The 16,419-nt window shown below is 47.3% G+C and overlaps 1 protein-coding gene across 1 annotated transcript in view; it reads left to right on the forward strand.

Annotated features, from left to right (window-relative positions):
* The window catches only part of MED13L (mediator complex subunit 13L), a 164,466-nt gene that overhangs the window by 141,157 nt on the left and 6,890 nt on the right, over positions 1–16,419 (forward strand). The window contains exons 17-27 of the mRNA XM_036393122.1: positions 459–1,405; positions 2,068–2,247; positions 3,880–4,103; positions 4,670–4,862; positions 5,264–5,711; positions 7,006–7,225; positions 9,552–9,740; positions 11,124–11,347; positions 11,795–11,937; positions 13,124–13,282; positions 14,501–14,677. Coding sequence (XP_036249015.1) covers positions 459–1,405; positions 2,068–2,247; positions 3,880–4,103; positions 4,670–4,862; positions 5,264–5,711; positions 7,006–7,225; positions 9,552–9,740; positions 11,124–11,347; positions 11,795–11,937; positions 13,124–13,282; positions 14,501–14,677 — 3,104 coding nt within the window. The remainder of the gene's footprint in view (positions 1–458; positions 1,406–2,067; positions 2,248–3,879; positions 4,104–4,669; positions 4,863–5,263; positions 5,712–7,005; positions 7,226–9,551; positions 9,741–11,123; positions 11,348–11,794; positions 11,938–13,123; positions 13,283–14,500; positions 14,678–16,419) is intronic.

Here is a 16,419-nt window from a genome sequence, read left to right on the forward strand (position 1 = left end):
CAGGTGACACCGTGTATCAGAGCCACATGTCTGACTTTTGACAGCCATTTCAAGTGATCATTTCTAAAATAAAGATTTTTATCTCTCTGAAATACTTTAATTCCTACTAATCTGTATCTCTTTACAGATAGTGATGTTTAAAATAAAAGCTACTATTCTTTCTTTTTTCTCTAAAAAAGTTGCAAACATTCTAAATCTTAACTTGATCATTTATCTAGAAATTGTTCTCAAGAGCATTTGAGGTTTAAGCCATAAGAATAATCTTTAAGAGGGTGAAGTAATACTTTTTATCACAATGATAAGAAACAGTGGTGAGAATTCTGAGTTCTGCTGAGAGCCATGAGTCAAGGTTATGACCAGAGCGTTCTTTACTGCAGTTTCAGTGAGTTCCACTATCTCCATGTATTTAAAAATGAGCTTTGACAGAACGGGTCTCTGTTCCCATCCCTTCCCTGCAGCAACGTGCCCAGCGTGGGCAGCCTGGCAGACCAGGACTACCTGCAGATGAGCACGCCCCAGATGAGCACGCCGGTGACGCTCAACAGCGCGGCCCCCGCCAGCAACAGCGGCGCGGGGGTGCTGCCGTCGCCGGCCACGCCGCGCTTCTCGGTGCCCACGCCGCGCACGCCGCGCACGCCCAGGACTCCCCGGGGCGGGGGCACCGCCAGCGGCCAGGGCTCCGTCAAGTACGACAGCACGGACCAGGGCTCCCCCGCCTCCACCCCCTCCACCACGCGGCCGCTCAACTCGGTGGAGCCGGGCACGGTGCAGCCCATCCCGGAGGCGCACAGCCTGTACGTGACCCTGATCCTCTCCGACTCCGTGCTCAACATCTTCAAGGACAGGAACTTCGACAGCTGCTGCATCTGCGCCTGCAACATGAACATCAAGGGCGCCGACGTGGGGCTGTACATCCCCGACTCCTCCAACGAGGATCAGTACCGCTGCACCTGCGGCTTCAGCGCCATCATGAACCGCAAGCTCGGCTACAACTCCGGGCTCTTCATCGAGGACGAGCTGGATATTTTCGGCAAGACCTCGGACATCGGCCAGGCTGCAGAAAGGCGACTGATGATCTGCCAGAGCAACTTGATCTCACAGATGGGAGAAGGAGCCAGGAGGAGCCAGGAGCCTCCCATGAGCCTCCTGCTGCTGCTGCAGAACCAGCACACGCAGCCCTTCACCTCGCTGAGCTGCCTGGATTACATGGCCTCCAACAACCGCCAGACACTGCCCTGTGTCAACTTGAGCTACGACCGGCTGCAGGCTGACAGCAACGACTCCTGGGTGGAATGTTTCAATGCCCTGGAGCAGGGCAGGCAGTACGTGGACAACCCCACGGGGGGCAAGGTGGACGAAGCCCTTGTCCGAAGTGCCACTGTCCATTCCTGGCCTCACAGCAACGGTACATGCACAGCTGAGCCTTTTGTCTCTGAATGTGTTGTGACCTCTGTAAATTTGTTTAGTTGTGACCCACATGATCTTTATGTGGGAAATAACAGGACTAAAAATATGCTAGAGATAAAGTAGATTTCTGAAAGCTTGTAAATTACACCTAAAGTACCAATAATCTAGTTGTCCTCAGACCTTGTGGCCTAAAGTGGGAATGAGTCTGTGGAAGTTCACAAATCTGAAGCACATTCAGGTATTTGGGGGGAGGGAAAATTAGGGGCCCTTTTTGATTTTGGAGAAGGGTATAAGCAGTCAGCAGAAAAGAATTGCTCTGTTTGAGTTAGGGGGGAAAAAGGGGAAAAAGTACCAAGGGGGGGGGGGGAAATTATAATTAAATATTACTTGTTTGTATACTGAAGTTATATAGCTCTGACATATTGTGACCTGAGCTGGACACCAGTGATACTGAAATGTGTGTGTAAAGGCCTGTGGTGACAGCAGTGTTTTTGAAAATGCCATGAAATGGCACATTGAGTACTGTCCACCTAATTAGACGTGCCCAAAGTCTATGGGCAGTGTGCAGAGCAATTCAAGGAACAATCTACAAAAGCTGTTGCTGTGTCCAAGGGATTGCTGTCCCTCCCTGAAGTGATTGCTAATCCTTGTCCCTTGCAGTGCTGGACATCAGCATGCTCTCCTCCCAGGACGTGGTGCGCATGCTGCTCTCCCTGCAGCCCTTTCTCCAGGATGCCATCCAGAAGAAGCGGACAGGAAGGACCTGGGAGAACATCCAGCACGTGCAGGGACCACTCACCTGGCAGCAATTCCATAAGATGGCAGGACGGGGGACCTATGGTACCTACACTGGGCTCTGTGCCAAGCTAGAGTGCAGCTTCCTAGAAATGGGCACTTTGTCCTGGAAGTGATAGGAAGGGGCTGTTCATACAGCTTGGGGTCATGGGGTGGGGGGCTCTTCACAGAGGTTTCAAGTGCCTCAAAAGGCCTTTGTGACACCCTGGTGAAGGTTTTACCCCTCCAGGTGATGCAGATTTAAAGGGAGCAGAAACTGTGGGTGAGGCTCAGCCCCCCACCTGAAGGGGGGCTGGCTCAGACCAAAGCAGGGTTAGACCAGGGTTAGGTTAGACCAAAGCAGCCTAGTGTAGATGAAATGGGAGCAGAGGGGACTGCTGAAATCAGCCACATCATAATGGGAACAGAGCTTGTGTGAGCTCTGCAAATCCTGAAAAACTGGGAATGCTTTCTCCATGCAGGTTCCTGCAGCCTTAATGAGAAGTTTTCAGTATCTTCTGGCTGTAAGTGGCACTTCTGTAAAATAACAACCCAGACTTTGTGTGTGTAGGTTTGCAGAATAACGACTGACATTTCAATCTGTATTTCTTGCTTGCAGTTTATTTCAGGCTTAACCAGTGCAGTCTGGTTTAATGTTTTTCCTACCAGCTCCACCACACTTTGCTCTCTATTGGCATTTGATATATTGCTCCTTTCCTTGGGGCTGGGATAACTGGGGGTAACTCAGTTCCTGTCTAAAGCTGTTGTGCCCCACCAGCAGCACTTCTAATAATTTTCCCAGCATTTGTAATTTGAAGAATTAGGATTTGCCAATTGTTACCAGAGAATAGCACCAAAATTCCCATAGAGTGCAGAGCAGAACCTTTGATGGAAAGTCAGTGAATTTTACTGGATGCTGACTTTTTAATAAAGTTGAATTATATTCTGCAGGAACTACTGGGTATATTTTAGCTTGACATTTTCAGCAATATTTCTTTTACTGAGGCAGTATCTGGGAGACACCCTGTTACACAGGGTAATAATCCTCTCTGTGGGGACAGCAGTGCTTGGAGCACATCCCATGGAGAAGGGCAGGAGGCAATTTTTAGAATTATAAGTTTGTGTAGTATTATATACCTGGGAATGAATTTCTCTAAGCCTCAGTAATTTTGCACAACCAGGTGGAGGTGGATGAAGAGCTGTAAGGTCAGATTTTGTGTGTTCCTGTTATTACTTGTGACTGAACAGGAACTCCATGGCTATGGTTATAGATATGACAAAGGAAAACCAGGAGATGAAGCCTTGGGAAGGGCAGTGCATGAACTTGGAGTACGCTGGGAGATGTTTTATTGCAGCTTTCTAGGAAAGTTTAAGTGGTGCTTGGATCAGCTCCCTCTACTTCGGCCAACAACTTTGATTATATGACATTCCTTAAGTATGATATAAATCTTCCCTCTTCTTTATTAAATATCTTTTCCAAGAAGAAAGGCTGGGAGCACATGGTTTATCAGGCATTGCACACCCTTGATAACCATTTCCACTCCATGCTAAACATGTAGGACACTCAGAACAGCAAGGGATAAGTGATTTCCAATATTCCTGTAAAAGAACCCACCACTTCCTGGGCCATCAGAGACCCACTGTTGTTAAACCAGATATTTTAACATTTTTTCTTCATTTGTTTTTTCTCCTGTGAAGGCTCTGAGGAATCTCCTGAGCCTCTCCCGATCCCGACGCTGCTGGTGGGCTATGACAAGGACTTCCTGACAATCTCTCCCTTCTCCCTGCCCTTCTGGGAGAGGCTCCTGCTGGACCCCTATGGGGGCCACCGGGATGTCGCCTACATCGTGGTGTGTCCGGAAAATGAGGCCTTGCTCGACGGAGCCAAAACTTTCTTCAGGGACTTGAGTGCTGTATATGAGGTTGGAAAGAGGGACCACATTGACTTATTGCTTCTTAAGTGTCATTGCTGTTCCAGTGCATGTCCACTGAGAGACATCTATGGGGTTTAAAGTAACAACTATTAGAATAAGGGGGTTTTTTTTCATTTTGAGGGCTTTCTGCACTTTCAGAGTCCATGAATGCTGTCTGAGTGACACTGGGATTCTCTGGGCATTTTGGAGTGTTTGTTGCTGTCTGCTCTTCCCAGCAGCATTAATAGACCTGCAGCTTCCCAGTGATGGCCCAACCAAGCCTAAAGAGCAAGGAGCACATTAAAGAAGCTGTTGGTTTCTCACAGTTGCTAGGCTGGGGATAAAAGCATTTATTTCTTTAGCATGTACTCCCCAATATGTCAGATTCCTTAGTTTTGCTGTGAGTGCAGTTCAAGCCAAAAGATAAATGTAACTTTTTTTTTTTTTTAGATATTTATTAAGAAGCCCCTAGCTGTGTGCTGAGAATAAGGGGCTTAAGCCACAAGCCAGTCTCTGTAACATCCTGGGGTGGCTGGCGTCTCCTTACAGGTATTTCTGCTTCCCTCCCCTGGCAGATGTGCAGACTTGGGCAGCACAAGCCCATCTGCAAAGTGCTGCGGGACGGGATCATGCGGGTGGGCAAGAGCGTGGCGCAGAAGCTGACGGACGAGCTGGTGAGCGAGTGGTTCAGCCAGCCCTGGGGCTCCGAGGACTGTGACAATCATTCCAGGCTCAAGCTCTACGCGCAGGTCTGCCGCCATCACCTTGGTGAGTGACACCCCCGGCTCTGGGCACCGCGAGGGGCATCTGCAAACCCAGTGAGAGTTTGCTAAGATGCAGATTATGGTCTGTTTAATTAAAGATAATACAAGGCTTTGTATTTGTATTTGCACAGTTTGGCCAGAGAGCAGAAGGTGTCAGTACCAGCTTAAAGTCACAAAGCCCTGCAAAGTCAGTCCTGGTTTTAAAGACAATTGATTCATATCAGTTTGAACTGATACCCTGAGAAATGGATTCCAAAGCAAACATTGGTCATGGAGATTCAATTCTCTTAGCATTTGTGTACTCTTAGAATGTTGTAAAAGTGCAGGGAACGTCATCCAATTTGCAGGCTGATGCAGTTTCCTTTGATCTGACTGTCATTAATCCCTCTTTCCCTGCCATTCCAGCACCTTACTTGGCCACCCTGCAGTTGGACAGCAGCCTTCTGCTGCCCCCCAAGTACCAAACGCCGGCTCCGAGCCAGCCGCAGGCAGCTCCCGGGAGCTCGGGGCCCGCTCCCTCCAGCTCCTCCTCGTGTCTCTCGGCCGCCGCTGGGGCCCCTGCCACGGGCAGCTCCTTCAGCTCCACGCCCAGCGCGGGCACCACGAGCCTTCCGGCAGGGAGCGCGTCCTCCTCGGGCTCCTCGGTGCCACAGCTGTCCGCGTCCTCTGCCACGCCCGGCGCCAGCCAGATGGGCGCCTCCTCCACGCCGGGCTTCAGCGGCAATGCCGGCTCGGGGCAGAGCAGCAGCGCCGCGGGAGGCTCAGCCGAGCGCTCGCAGGGCAGCGCGGGCCCCGGGGCAGACACCGAGCCGGGCCCCAACCTGCCGCAGCAGCAGCAAGAGGGACAGGAAGGGTGAGTGCTCACATGGCCCAGAGTGCTGCTCACTAATCCCCTGTCCTGTGCTCAGACAGCCTCTAAGCCTTAGGGAAACCCTTCAAAGGAGAGGCTCCTCTGACAGGTGCAGCGCAGCCAAGCAGGTGGCAGCAGAGCAGGGCCTGTTCCTGTGTGAGGCAGTCACTGACAAAGGGGAGCTGGAAAAAACACCCTCCCCTTTTCCATCACAAGAGTCCCAGCCTGATTGAGCTGCATGGATGTGGAGCTGCCTTAGGACCCTCCACCTGCCCTGTCCTTGCAGCACCAGGAGCACATGGGGTGTGCTCCACCTGTGGCTTGGCACTTGCAGGTACCTCATGGAGCTTAGTTCCTCTTGCTCCATCACACATGCAACATTAACATATGCAAAATGCAAGCCATGGATTTTTTCCCCTAATTTTTTTGCATTGCAGGTGTTGTTTTGCAAGCAGGTACACTGTAAGGTCAGGAGACACAATTGTAGTCCTGTTACTTCAAAATAAATTTGGGCAGCACAACTTTTTTAAAGACTTCATTATGAATAGCCATCCATCACATTAAAATTAAGAAAAGGTTTTTTAGCATTGTATGTAAGTAACTTCCTAAGGCAGCATGTTTTTCATTACTCTCATAATAATGCACATTGCTGATGGTCCTGGTGTGTATTACAGAGAGGGAAATGCCCACATCCTGCTGTAGCTGGGCTTGTCCTTGAGACATCTGTTCCCTGATCTGTGCAAAACACCCTTTGAGCAGCTGCAGGGGCTTCTGACAGAGGCTGAGCTGCTTTGATCACTTACAGATGTTGAGCCTCGCTCTGCTGGCTGAGGCATGGGAGGAGCATTTTACCAGTAAAAAATTCTCAATTGCTTCTGTTGCCAGTGGAGCCTTCCCTGGACCTGAGCAGGACCCCAGGCTCCATGAATTGCTTTGATACTTCTAAACTCCTACTCTTCCCCTTCCACCTTTCCCAAAGGTATTTGCTTTCCCAAAAACAACCCTAAACTTCACCAAAACCCAGACACACAGCTAAAGAGTCAGCTTTCCATATTCTTCAGGTATAATCTGGTCTGATTGCATTCAGTGAGATGCTGTTAGACTGTAGGGTACCTTTAGTGCCTGATTAACCCCAGGTTTTTCGGGTTAGGAGCTGCTGAGAGCACAACTCATCTCAATGCCTGTCCTCACGGGTTTTAGTTTTGCTTCTGGATGTCAGAATTGCTGGTGCTTTCCTTCCCCCTGGCTCAGCCTGGCCCCAGACACAAGCAGTTCTCACCTGTGGCTCTGCCCCCAGCACGTCGGAGCGGGAGCGGATCGGGATCCCCACGGAGCCGGACGCTGCGGACAGCAATGCCTACCCCCCTGCCGTGGTCATCTACATGGTGGACCCCTTCACCTACACTGCTGATGAGGAGTCTGCCTCCACCAACTTCTGGCTCCTGAGCCTCATGAGATGCTACACAGAAATGTTGGACAACTTGCCTGAGAATATGAGGAATTCTTTCATTCTCCAGGTAATTCTGCCTTCCTCTGTATCTTCACGCTGAGTCTGTCACAGCACACGTGTGATATGGATACTGTGCTGAAAGAGATAAATGAGAGATAACGCATGAAATGTAGGTGGCATTTACAAATTATTTTGTTGACAGTGCAAGTCTGTATATTAAAACAACCCCTTGTGTTTGTTTTGATGAGGAAATTAATTAGAGCAGCCGCAGTATCCCTGCATCGACTCTATCCTGTGGTCTCAGCAATCCTGTCTGCTCAGTGCTTCCTGGAGAGGGATTTCAGTTATTTAGGTTGTAACTTGAATTGCCATTGCCAAAACTGGCCAGTTGCTCCTTTGATTACTTTTCATGTTGAGTTGTTTGCTGTTTATATTCCCTTGATTTATACTATTTAATCCAAAAGAAGTACGTGAAACCAGACATTTAATGTATAATATAACTATTGTATTGTTATTATCTGCTTCTTAAAAATAATTTACCATGTAACTTGGCATATAAAAACAGTTACTTACTATGGAATTGCTGAAGAATTTAATTTGTGCAGCCAGAGGCAGCTCTTGGCCTCTTGCCCAGGCTGGCTGCGTTTTGCCAGGCCTCCTGTCACAGAGGCTGAGCCTCAATTAATGTGGGGGGAATGGGAGCCCAGAGGCCACAGGCAGGAATGGTGTGGGAAGGATTTCTGTGCACCTTATCCACGTCTGCTCACCTTGGTTTAAAGGTATTTCAAATTAGTTAAAAAAACATAAAATTGGAAGTTCTTGTGGTGTCTCAAGCTGGCCATGGAAAACTGTTAATTTTGATAGTTTTGACCTCATTGTCCCCTGAAAGGATGGGGGAAACTGTCACCAAAATATTTTAGGCTTGAGAATGAAATGAAAATCAGATCCAGAACTTCATATTGTTAGGCTGCAGGCAATTCATTGATCCAGACCTGGAGACACTAAAACCAAAGCAGCCACTGACACTACAGTGTCTGGCACACAAGAACTGTGTAACTTCTGCACTGCCATTGGAGCTGAGGCTGTAGCACACTGACCCTTTTTCTCAGTGCTGTTTGTTTCCACATTCACTGTTTGTTCCCCAAAATACATTTTGCCAGTTGAAGTCAAAACAGCAATTTTCTCTAAGTCAAGGGAAACATGATCCAGTTCCAACACTGTATTCTCACAGCTGTACCACAGCACACACAACATGCAGTTACTTCAAAATAAATCAAACCCAAATGTTTGCAGCTTTATTACCGTTCTGTACAGAGGGGGAAAGCCCAGCTCCTGCAAACCGTGGGTAAAGCTGGCTTTAAAAACACACAGGCACATTTAGTAAGCAGAATGTGCTGCCAAGATATTCTGAAGGTTCAAGCAAGAACCATAAAGTAGTTAAGTTTTGTGACACTTAAGTTTTATTACTACTGAAAATATTTGTTGAAAGAATCTCTTTGGGTCTTGTAGTGTTGGCAACAATGTAAATGTTTTAAATTGACAACTTCTGCCCCAAAGATCTCACTGTAAAAGGAAAGACACTTTGACAGCCACAAGTAGGACTTTAACAATAAAACCAGTAGATAAAAACTGTGAGGTTACAGGGATTTAATTCTAATTTTAAAATAGGTTTGATCTGAAAACTGGGATTTTATCATGCTTTGTTTCCTTCTGAAGGAGTGTTGTGCCATTTCTCCTTCCTGCTCTTGTTGTGTAGTTGGGTCTTAACCCCCAAACTCATCTCCCAGGCACATCTCCCTGTAGCTCTGGTTCTTGCTGGTTGAAACCTCGTGGGCTGCTTCCCTTGACTTTGTGAAACAAATGAAACTGAGCAGCAGCTAAGGCTGCTGAGCTTCCACTGGGAACTAAATTGAAAAGGGGAAATAACCACACAAATCATTGTAACAGAATCTTAATTGTGCCCTCTACACCCCTGTGTAAGGATGACACCATAGTGCCAATTCCCACAAGGACAGCAAACAATTCCCAACCATGAGCCATGGAGCCAAACCTGCCTGAACACAACGTTCAGGGACTGTGTGGTTCAGGCCACCTGCAAGCGAAGATGTTGCCCAGAAAAACACTTGTAAAAAATTCAGGGTGTTTGAATACAGGTGTTTGGGTTTTATGGATTAAAATTCACTCTCATTGGGATGGAAGCAGTTTTGTCCCAGAGAATGCAATCCCTGTCTGCTGCAGCCACTCCTGCCAAGGGACCTGTCATGCAAATCGTGGAGCATCCCAAAGTGTGCTGGGTGTTTGGTGACTAATGACTGTGTGGATCTGGTTGGATATTAATGAGCAGCTCCTGGAAGCCTCTCAGCCCTGTTTTATTGTGTGTCTGAATTCCACAGATTGTGCCTTGTCAGTACATGCTGCAGACAATGAAGGATGAACAGGTTTTCTACATTCAGCACTTGAAGTCTCTGGCATTCTCTGTGTACTGCCAGTGCAGGAGGCCCCTGCCCACACAGATCCACATCAAGTCCCTCACAGGCTTTGGGCCAGCTGCCAGCATTGAGATGACCCTCAAAAACCCTGAGGTTGGTATTGGTGGCAAGAAAATCAAAGTCTGTTAATGAACTGTAACCACTTTCCTCAAATATCAAAGAGTAGAGAAAATACTTGTTGGGGGACTTTTTTCAAGATATAGAAGACAATGATGATACAAAGGGAAAAGGCAAGCTAATATGGAATGGAAAATAGTAACAAAAACATTAGGCTAACTTGCTACATTTTAAGCTTCTGGTTTTGACTCATAAAGTAAAAGGTTAAAGTGTGAAAGAAGAGAAAATGAACATTGTTAGTTGGGATTCTGAGTCATTTTGTGGTTTCAGTCCAACCAGAGTTTAAACCCAACCTTTATTTCTATTCACATCTATATGCATATATATGAAATAAGTTCCTGTGCCTAATTGCAGATGTTATATTAATTCCCTGAGGTAATGGAGAAATCCCCCTCTTCAATGGGCTTATCTTTTATCTCTTATAAACTGTAACTATTAAAGCCCTGATTCTGGAATTTCAGGGTTTTCAAAGGAAGAATAATCCATCCTACTTTCTGTGAATGTTTTGCATTCTTTGAAAGATAACTATGAATATTTTATTTAGATCTAATGGACTAACAAAACACTTAAACATTTACCTTGGCATAAAGAGCTACTTTGGAGGGTTTAAAAACCTACTTGCAAAGCCAAACCTATTGGCATTTACTTACTGCATTTAATTAATCTCTGTTTATTGCATTTTATACCTTTTCTCTCAGTCTGCAAACTGCAGACTCCCAAACTTTGCTGAAGAATTAAGAAAATACCCTGTTTTTTAATTATGGAACGTCTGGTGAGGCCCCTCCTGTGTGTTCTCCAGAGAGGAGTTCCAAGGCAAAGATGGGTTTGGGGTGCCCATGTGGGAAGCAGCTCTGCAGAAGATGACCTGGAGGTCCTGTTGGACATGATGGATGCTCCCAAGGAGCAGCAGTTGGGCTGACTTGGGAAGGTGCTGCAGCCCAGCCAGGGAGGTGCCTGTCCTCTTCCCTTCTGGGTTCCTCAGAACAAGAAACTTGGATGCACTGGAGCAAATCCAGCCATGGGCCTAAAGATGATTAAGGGACAGGAGGATCTGACAGCTGAGGGGGTTTAAACTCCTGCCTATGTCAGAGACGGGTCCAAAGGCTGCTTTCATACCCTGGGTTACCTGTACATAAAAAGAAATCTTTAGATAAGGTTTGAACACATTGGCTTTAACTGGCAGCAGTGAATTGTGTATAACCCCCCTTTTCCCAATCTCCCTCCTGACTAGGAATGCTTTGAATTTACTCATTGTTTCACACTTGCCTGTCTCTGTACTCGCTGCCAGTGTGTGTGTGTGTTCCTTGTATTCAGTAGTTTCTGATCTGTCCCCTGATGGTTGTCCTGACTCTGTTGCAGAGGCCCAGCCCAATCCAGCTGTACTCACCTCCTTTCATCCTGGCCCCCATCAAAGACAAGCAGACAGAGCTGGGAGAGACGTTTGGAGAGGCCAGTCAGAAATACAACGTGCTCTTTGTTGGGTACTGCCTGTCCCACGACCAGCGCTGGCTCCTGGCGTCCTGCACCGACCTGCACGGGGAGCTGCTGGAGACCTGCATTGTCAACATCGACCTGCCCAGCAGGTACTCACTGCCCCTGGCTTCTCCCATGGATCCATGGCTGGAGTCATCCCTCACCCAGCTCCTTGCACATCCCTTCCATCCCCTTTCCTGCCCAGGAGATCATGCTGGTGTTACAGTGAGAACATTTCAGTTAGCACTTCCAGATTTTCAGATCTGCACAGGGAAAAGTGACTGAGTTACACTTGTTTGACAATTTGTTTTAAAATTTTTTTGCTTACAAATCTTACCTTGAGGAACACCTGGTGTGTTGCTCAGCAGTTTGATGGCACTGCAGTAACAGTGCTGAAAGCAGACATGTGGTTTTTCTTCTTAGTAGTAGTAAAAGGTAAGTTAGGGTCTGCCCAGAACTCTGTAGGTGGTAAACAGTGACATAATTAGAGAGAACAGAAATCTGAATATTGTCCTTGATTGTCCTCTCCCTCTTGTGTTTAATTCCTTCCCCTGCAGGTCAAGGAGGAGCAAGCTGTCTGCCCGGAAGATTGGGCTGCAGAAGCTCTGGGAGTGGTGCATTGGCATTGTCCAGATGACGTCCCTGCCCTGGAGAGTCGTTATCGGGCGCCTGGGCCGCCTGGGCCACGGGGAGCTGAAAGGTGGGCAGTTGTCAGGGCTGCCACTCCTAGGGTGTGGAGTGGGACAGGGACCCAGGGTGCAAGGCAGGATGGCTCTGACCTGATCACAAACCTGTCAAAATTGAGAGTGATAATCATCTAACCACAGAATTGTTTAGGTTGGAAAAGCCCTCTGAGCTCATCAAGTCCAGCTGTCCCCCAGTACTGCTGAAGTCACCACTGATCCATGTCCCCAAGTGCCACATCCACACAGCTTTTGAACATTTCCAGGGGTGGGGACTCAGCTGTTCACTCCTCTCAGTTTTGCATCACCTGCAGACTTGCTGAGACTCTGCCATCACACAGTGGTGTTAGATGGGGTGAATTTGGCTTAACCTTCCCTAGTCCTGTCTCTGCTTCCTTGAACCATGACCTTACAAAAGGTAAACAAGGTGTGCCAAATCACATCACAGACAGGATAGACTGTTGTTTATTTTGCCAGAGATTAGTGACAGCAAACATGGATGGGAAGCCAGATATCCAGGCTTCCCAGGCAGGGCTCCTTAGGAGTTTATAATCAACACCAGAGCTGCTGAAGCCCTTTCTCTCCCTTTGTCCCCATTGTTGTCTTGATAGTGATGCCCACTTGACCAAGTGGATCTGAGTGTAAAGTACCTGGCAGAGAAATCATCAGGATCCTCCAAACTGGAATTTCCTGGGCCATGACAGCATGGATTACAGGAGAACTGGCTGCAGTCCTGCCCTGGCACTGAATTTTTGTATTGGTTTCCATAAACCTTTCCTTGCTTGTGCCCTAGGTCTGATGCTACCCCCTCACGTTGTGCAGGATTTGCACATTGTCCTTCCATGGGAAGTTGGGGGCCTTTATCAGAGGTTAGAGAACGTTCTGAATGAAGTTATCCTGTCACAGAAATAGAGACAGGATTCAGCTGTGATTCCTCAGCTTAAACATCACTAAGCAAACAAAAAGGTCTTGGGAAAAAATGTATTGAACAAAGGAAAGCCAAAGGACTGCCATGGAATAAGAACATGCCACAGGAACTCCTCAAGCACTCAGTTTGCAGGGCCAGACCCCTTGTGTGCACAGGAGTCAGTCCTGGAGAGTTTGGGATTAGGGAAATGCCAAGTGTTGGGAAAGTTTTGCTGTTTCCAAGTGGGTGCTGGCTGTGCATCAGCTCTGTCCTCCCATGATGCTTTTCCCTTGCAGACTGGAGTATCCTGCTCGGGGAGTGCTCCCTGCAGACAATCAGCAAACAGCTGAAGGAGGTTTGCCGCATGTGTGGCATCTCTGCAGCAGATTCCCCCTCCATCCTCAGTGCCTGCCTCGTTGCCATGGAGCCACAGGGATCATTCGTGGTGATGCCAGGTATGTTTTAGCCAACTATGGCAATGCCAGAGAAACTGTTACCACATTTCACACTTAGGCACATGAATCTTGGGATTTCTGTGAAGAACTTGACTAGCATGGCTACATGTGGCAGAAAATAGGTTGAGCCAGCAGAATTTCCCAAAATACCATAGAGAGATGCTATGTGAGGAGAGCAGTCTCCCAAGGGAAGGTGACTGTAGGCCACTGCCAAAGTGCTGATCTGTTCCCTGGGAAGCCCATGGGCTCAGGCAGCCCAGTTCCCATGGGCTGGAAGGGGTGTCACAGACAGCCTCGTGCCCGGAGGAGGCACAGTGGGAATGAGTAGGAGCCTGTGGAAATGGGAATTAGAATAAGCCCATTTGCCTTCTCACATGCTGAAGTTATTTAGAGAGTTCACTTACAAGCAGCAGTCCATGGGCTTAAGTTAAAGTGAAATTTAATGCTGAGGTTCCCTTTGTTATTTTACCCAAGAATGTACTTTTTAATGTATGTGGTGACACATCCTTAACATATCCTTACAAACCACTGTGGGGTTTTTTAGTTTAGAAAGAAAAGACTAATACAGAGCAGAATTAATTAAGCTTGAAAATTACTTATCATGTTGAATATTTTCAAAGCAGAGATTTTGTAATGTGAGAAAACAGATGGCAAATGAGGCTTTTTTCATATCACAGTAAAACACAAAGAAAGACCCAAATCCTTCAACAGATTTTTTTTTCCTTTAGATCCTGACACATAATTAGGTCAACAGCAAGCAAAAATTAGGTTAAAATTGAAGGTGCTGGCTAAATACTGCCGAAGAATGTGTCTCTGCATTGAGTATTTGCACCTTCCAAGTTAATTGTTGGTGGGTAATTGAGAAGAATAGAGCAGGAGAAGAGAGAAATTTTATTGTTGTGCGGCTTTATTTTTGTGTTTGTGTTCATATCGATCAAAGTGGGGTGTATTTCATAATTCTACAGAGATGTGTGCGAAAAATCAATTTAACTTGCTCATTTAACAAGTAAATATTTGATTAAGGGCCAGCAGAATGACAGGAGAGGTGGGGCTGGTGATCTTAATGTCAAGATCTTGCAGCAATGTAATCTTTTGAAGATAAGGCCCTTCAGCTGTGTCTGTGCGTTTGCAGAGCAGGTGGGATGGGCAGAGGTGTCCCTGGACACGTGTTTGGGAGGTGATGCAGTGACACCTGTGCTGTTGTGTCTGTCCCCACAGATGCGGTGACGATGGGCTCGGTGTTCGGGCGCAGCACGGCGCTGAACCTGCAGTCGTCCCAGCTCAACACCCCCCAGGACGCCTCCTGCACACACATCCTGGTGTTCCCCACCTCTGCCACCATCCAGGTGGCACCTGCAAATTACCCCAACGAGGATGGCTTCAGCCCCACCAACGGTGAGTGAGGGGGAAATCCCCTGGGGCCTTTCCAGGGCGTCAGCAGAGCTGAGCTGGGCAGGAATGAACCCCCAAGGGGGCTGGGGTTCTGCACAGACCCCACACCACCCCAGCAAGGGAACCATGCAGGGCTTTAGCTACAGGGGGAAACTCTGTGCTCTCCCTGAGTCTATTTTGGAGTCACATTGGTTTATTCCAGAAGGGACAAGGACCAGCCAATGCACCAAGTGGCACAGACCAGAATGTGCTTTGTCTTGTTGTGACTTGCTCAGGCCAGCCGCTGATTTCCAATCGTGCTTCACATCATGCCCTGTTGTGTGCAGAGCTGACACAAAGGAGGCACTTGTGGTTGAGTAGGGAAAATATCCCAACCTGAGATTTCCTGATGCCCCCAGAGTGCTTTTACACTGAACCTGCAGTTTGAGTCAGCAAGACTCTGGGTAATGCTTCATATCCAAATAAGCATTTTCCTGCTTTGTTCCAAATCCTTTAAATGCGTGCAAAGCAATTTAAACCAAGAGTAGCTACAAACACGTATAGTGGCTGTATTAATGAGGAGGGCAGTTGGGCTGGAGACAAAGGCAGGCTGCTGCTTTTAAGGCTTTGATCTGTCCCTCCTGGAATGTCCCAGGGCCTCTGAAGGGAAGTTGCCCCTCTCAATCCCTGTCCCAGGAGGCACTGGGATCCCTCCCAAGCATGACAAACATTAACCTGCATTAACCTGCCCGTTGGTGCTGCAGATGTTAATTAGAGTCAGGTACAAGAATGGCCTTTTCCAAAATGGTGTTAAATTTAATTTTCTTAACTCTGCTCTACTTAATGATTAAGCTGCTTCCTACTGCCATTAGCCAGCTCATTTCTGCTCTAGGGGCCAAGCAGAGCATGATATTGGCTCTGGTTTGTTTACTGAGGCTGTAGGACACAAGTTAATAAACTTCAGTTATAACATTGCTCTGGCAATCCAGAGGTTCTCTTTGGGAGATGAAGGAAAACAACCACCTGCCTGTTTCAATACTGAGGTTTTAGGTGAAATTAGTTCAGGACACATATACTTTTCTACTTTAAATGGAGTAAATTAATATTTTTCAAGAGAAAGTGTTATTTATTATTATATGTAGGAGGCATGACTTCTATTTAGGTCTTTGTGTTTTAGTATAAATTTGGTTACAATTCTAATTAATGCAGTTAATTCAGACAGCTCCCACTGTACGTGTCTACCCACTAAAATGTACTTTAAATGGCAGCATACACTTGGATTTCTTCCCCTGCTGAGAAATCTAGATAAGAAAAACCCCTCTAAACCATATTGTGATGCTGTAATTTTTGGCTGCGTTGATGGTGCCATATCCTTCTCTCCCATAACTTACTCAGAGTATTGTAACCTGTGTGCAGATGATGAGTAATGGAATGCATAAGGCAAACACATCTTCCCAGTATCTTTAGCCCTCCCCCTATATTAACATAAACCAAATTAATCCAGCCGATTGTACTAACGAGCTATGTGGAACTCCTGAGGTGGAAGTGGGATATGAAGGCTGCTTTGTTGGGGATCCTGGTGCAGTGTCTGAAAGAATCACCAGTCTCTTGCTGTGAGGAAGGCCTTGCTGTCCTCACAGGTTCCAGGGCCAGTTTCCCTGGAGCTGCCAGGGCTGTTCCCAGAGGCTGGAGCTGGTGTGCAGCTCTGGGAGCCTGAGGAGCAGCACCTGTGGCAGCAGCACCTGGAGCTCTGTGTGATGATTCCC

The sequence above is a fragment of the Molothrus ater genome, chromosome 18 (assembly GCF_012460135.2).
Source record: "Molothrus ater isolate BHLD 08-10-18 breed brown headed cowbird chromosome 18, BPBGC_Mater_1.1, whole genome shotgun sequence".
In the NCBI taxonomy this organism is placed as follows: Eukaryota; Metazoa; Chordata; class Aves; order Passeriformes; family Icteridae; genus Molothrus; species Molothrus ater.